This window comes from Lactuca sativa, chromosome 4 (genome assembly GCF_002870075.4).
Source record: "Lactuca sativa cultivar Salinas chromosome 4, Lsat_Salinas_v11, whole genome shotgun sequence".
NCBI classification, from domain to species: Eukaryota; Viridiplantae; Streptophyta; class Magnoliopsida; order Asterales; family Asteraceae; genus Lactuca; species Lactuca sativa.
In genome coordinates this window covers 267,743,879-267,748,416 of record NC_056626.2, presented here as the reverse complement: position 1 = coordinate 267,748,416, position 4,538 = coordinate 267,743,879, and the positions used below count along the sequence as shown (strand labels likewise).

At 30.5% G+C, this 4,538-nt stretch overlaps 1 protein-coding gene across 1 annotated transcript; it reads right to left on the bottom strand.

Annotated features, from left to right (window-relative positions):
- Positions 1 to 332: 332 nt before the first annotated feature.
- LOC111911702 (peptidyl-prolyl cis-trans isomerase FKBP43) lies at positions 333 to 4,332 on the bottom strand. The gene is made up of 8 exons (XM_042901906.2): positions 3,967 to 4,332; positions 3,775 to 3,857; positions 3,445 to 3,689; positions 3,285 to 3,364; positions 3,045 to 3,141; positions 2,795 to 2,941; positions 699 to 808; positions 333 to 555 (listed from the first exon to the last, which is right to left on the bottom strand). The coding sequence occupies exons 1-8, from the start codon at positions 3,977 to 3,979 to the stop codon at positions 533 to 535; spliced, it is 798 nt and encodes a 265-aa protein (XP_042757840.2). The 5' UTR covers positions 3,980 to 4,332; the 3' UTR covers positions 333 to 532.
- Between the last annotated feature and the right edge of the window lie 206 nt (positions 4,333 to 4,538).

The following is a 4,538-nucleotide window of genomic DNA, read 5'->3' as shown; positions in this document are numbered from 1 at the left end:
ACTTCAGAATCGTATTTATCATATTGGTTTGTTTGTTTATAACTCAAATCATGATTTATAAAATTATAACGATAAATGTAAAGGATGCGGATTTTATTTTATGATTTATTATGTTTGTAAATTTTTCTTTTTTATAAATTCATACATATTTTTGTTCATAGTTTACTAATAATGTTTATGAATTAATAATATTTAAATATTATTAAGACTTGCTTTTAAAAATAAATCAAATCGGTAAAAGATTAAAATCCGGAGAAGTCACAAGTCCAAGACTGCAAGTGCAAGCTGCACTAAACAGATCTAGGCTCAACTTGGCTTTTTCAAAACAAAAGTAGTTAAAACCCATGTGAAACTCTTTTTTTGGAAAAAAAAAACCATGTATCTTTAAACACAAAAACTAGGCATGGCAATAGTATTTTTCGAACTATACGAAGGCAATGTAAAACTTAGCACAAAATTCTAATTGCCTTGCCTCACTAACCCTTTAAGCTAACTAATTATCTTGCTTATTTCCCTCCCTTTTCCTTTAACTTCATCTTCCCGCAAGAATCGTCCCTGACCATAAAAAGCAAGTTCTTTGATATTAGCACTAAAAACATACACATTTAAAAAACACATTTTTAGCTTATGTTGAAAATAAATAATTACTTCTCAATTTGTTTCATAAAAACATTAGAAAAAAAGGTGTGACAACTTACTTGACATTGAACTTCTCCTTTTATGTTTCTTTTCCCTCTCCTTGGTATTGTCAGGGATTCTCATTTTCCTTTTCATATTCCTCTTCTTTTTCTTCTTTTCAATAGCATCCCTGCTTAATGAAAACATGAGTTCTGGCAAGATATATATGAATGTTTTCCTTTTTAATAAATTAAAAACAACTTGATAAGAGGTTTAGAAAAAAAAATGGGTTTTTCTATTTAGTCATAGCTTTTAACAAATTCTGTCTTTGTTTAACTTTTTCTTACCATTTCTAGAGTTTGCCATCTTTCCTATATATTGTTTTCCGTACGACATTTTATTAGAACATAGGAAAAACAGAAGAATTCATATCTTACTTTATCAAAACATCATAATCTGCCCAAACAAAATAACATCTACAAAAACTAAATCGGTGTTTGAAAGAAACAATTATATATATATATATATATATATATATATATATATATATATATATATATATATATATATATATATATATATATATATATATATATATATAACTGTTTCTCGCTTGTGCCTTTCTGTTGTTTCTCTTGTTTTAATAATAGTTTGCCCACCTTTCAATATATATATATATATATATATTGTTTTTACGTTAATTTGGTCAAAATATCAAGATTTTTCTGAAAATTATTCTAATTTTAACCAATAACCAAAATATTTTGACTTTTTTGAAGATTACCCTTAAATTAAACGTAACATAGTGAAAAGTGAAAGTTTAAAGAGATAATTACTTTTCACTCGTTTCCATTTGATCTGTCGTTCAAGGCTCACTTTTCACTTTTGATAGACATATATTAGCCGATAGTTGTTACGAGATAAAGTATAGACGTTAGGTGATAATTAGGTTAAAAAACATAAGAGGTACACCAACTTGAGAGAAATATCTACATAGTGCATCGAACTAAGACAGTGACAACGATGCATATCAAAATGTGTTATATTTATAAATTATTTGTTAATAAAAAAAAGTCACAATACTTAGATCAAATTATCAAAAAAAAGATACCAAAATTGTTCAAAAAAAAATTTTGAAATTTTAACCGGTATTCTATACTTTTCCATAAATAAAACTTATTTTTAGATTTTTTGATAAATTGTGCTAAGATATTATGAGTCTACCGGAGATTTTTGATTATTTAACTTTTAACCATCATTTATAAGACAATATTTTGATCTGAATTTTTTTTTCTTTCTCTGTCCAAAAAAAAAAAAAAAAAAAAAAAAACTAGAAAGACATTTGCCAGTATCACTTGGACCATATGTGTACTTTTTAGGGCTGACAAAATTGTATCACGGAAAACCAACCAACATGTTACCAACCGAACCAATAAACTTGGTAGCCAATCTATTTGGTAGCCAACATGTTTGGTTGGTAGTACCGTACCAACTGATCAATGTTTGTACGGTAATGGTACAAAAATTTGAATACCATGTTAATACCGTACCAACCAATTTATTATATATATATATATATATATATATATATATATATATATATATATATATATATATATATATATATATATATAAATGAAATCGTATATTTCAACTATTAATTGTGTTTAGTGTTTACAGTTTTAATAAAATTATATTAGTCATTTGATTGTATTAGTCAATAGTTATTATCACATTAAAGCACAAAATTAAAACGTTACTTTAGTATAATTCTTTTGTAAACAAAAAGAACTACGTAACTAATTTCTATACTAAACATTAAAATCTCGATGTCTTTATTTTAGTAGAATTCTTTTGTAAACAAAAAGAACTACATAACTAATGTCTATACTAAACATCAAAATCTTGATGTCTTTGCTTATTTTTAAATGTTACAATAGAAAATAAAAGAAGTTGGTATATACCATTATCAATTTGTACCAACCAAACATGTTGGTAGCCAAATAAATTGGTACCAAGTATACTTGGTACGGTACCGGTAGAAATTGTTTTATACCAATTATAGTTGGTACGATACACGGTTTAGAGAAAAATGATTTGTTACCGTACCAATTCCACCCCTAGTACTTTCAGTCAAAACCATATATATTGATGGTCAAGAAATCGAACTAAATACCTTTTCTCTTCTAGTAATCTGGCAAACACTGAAAATGATTTCAAAGCACTGGAGTTCTCTCCATCTTCATCAGAACTGCGGGGCACCTGCTGCCTAGTTATGTACTTCTTGTGACTACCAAAACTAGAATCTTGATTATCATCCTTTCTGCTCCCATAATTCAAACAAAATTGTAGATTCAAAAAGTACATTTTTGACTCATTATAACTGGTTACCAAGAACTGAAAGGTGAAAAGATGAAAAAACATACCCAATTTCTTTGTTTGAGTAACATTTTAGAAAACGTTTCCCGCCTTTCAAGTTTTTATCACAATGGTTAATGTCTCTGATTTCAACTGTGGTTGAATCTTTAATGGGATATGATAAAAATTGAATGCAAAAGTCAGGAGATATAAATACAAAAAGACATGAGACACACACGCAAACACAAATCTTTCCCTTATTTATCTCCCCTGAACACAAAATACAATTATGTAGGCAAGAAACATACCTGTCTTGTTAGAATCAAGTTCATGAGCATCACGACAACCAGCGTTCTCCATGAGTGCTTTCTCTTTCCCTTCATGGCAACTAAAAATTGAGTTTGCAATGACATATTTAGTTGATCATCCATGTTTTTGGGGTTTCAAGATTGAATCTAAGGGACTTACAGTGCATGGTGATGGGAAGTGGGAGGATGAGGAGGAGGAACGATCAAATAACCAGCAAGATAAACACCGCGAGGACCCATGACGGATAAGATAACAGTCTGGGGCTCCTCGAACTCAAGATCTAGTTGACAACAAGTCATCTCTTTTACAGACAACGAACATATAACGATTGTAGGTTTATCTCCTATCGAACATCTTACTATGCTCCTCGCCGGTGAATTACGTGTAGCATCTCCGAGTGTAGCCTGTTGAACGGTGAATGAGACTAGCGTATTCAAACCCAAACCCACGAGATAGAAAAAAAAAGCATATTGGGCATGAGATTCTTACCTGAGTAATGCGAAGTCTCTTCGGAACAGTATCATCATCATCATAGTGTAGAGTGTAGGGTTCGTTGGGCTTGAGATAAACCCCTTCTCAATTTTGTAAAGAGAACGACGAGTATAAACGATTAGTGATATTGGTGCATCGAAATTATAAAGATTAAGAGAGGATAAGATTGAAAATAAGAAGATAACATACCCCAGAACGCCATTTCAGTGGTTGAGTGTGGAACTGGTTCTGGGAATCAATTTGAAATGAGTATTTTTTTGGCGGGAAGAGAAAGAAATGTGAAGTCCAACCCTTTCTCTCCCTGTTTTGTCTCAATGCCCTCGGGAACTCGCAACAAATCAAATCCAAGAAAGGGAAGAAACAGCAAGTGTTGAAAGGCGTACGGATTGATGGGCATAGCGGAAATGTCATAACCCAAATGAATAGGGCGCCCTGCACGTATGAAGTTAAATTACCTTTGTTGTTCAAAGTTCAAACCTATTGCCGAGATTAGTGCATATACTTGCTATGTATATATTGTACTGATTAGTACATGTATATCTTTTTTTTACCTATGTATATCATTTCCTTGGTTAGACGCAAGCCAGTCCATTGAGATGCTAAAATAATGCCCCAAAAATAATTGTTTCTATTATTTATTACTTACAATTCATGACACATTTTGTTAGACAAAACTGCAAAAAATTTATATGGTATGCATGTTTTTCGAGGTTTTTTCCGAGGTTTGGTTCAAACCTCAATTTTTTTGATATCATAGTCTT

Coding starts and splice junctions, on each gene's coding strand:
- LOC111911702 (XM_042901906.2), bottom strand. Junction 3,690..3,774: donor AGAGACTTCGCATTACTCAG/GTAAGAATCTCA, acceptor ACCGTTCAACAG/GCTACACTCGGAGATGCTAC. Junction 556..698: donor AAGGAGAAGTTCAATGTCAA/GTAAGTTGTCAC, acceptor TTTTATGGTCAG/GGACGATTCTTGCGGGAAGA.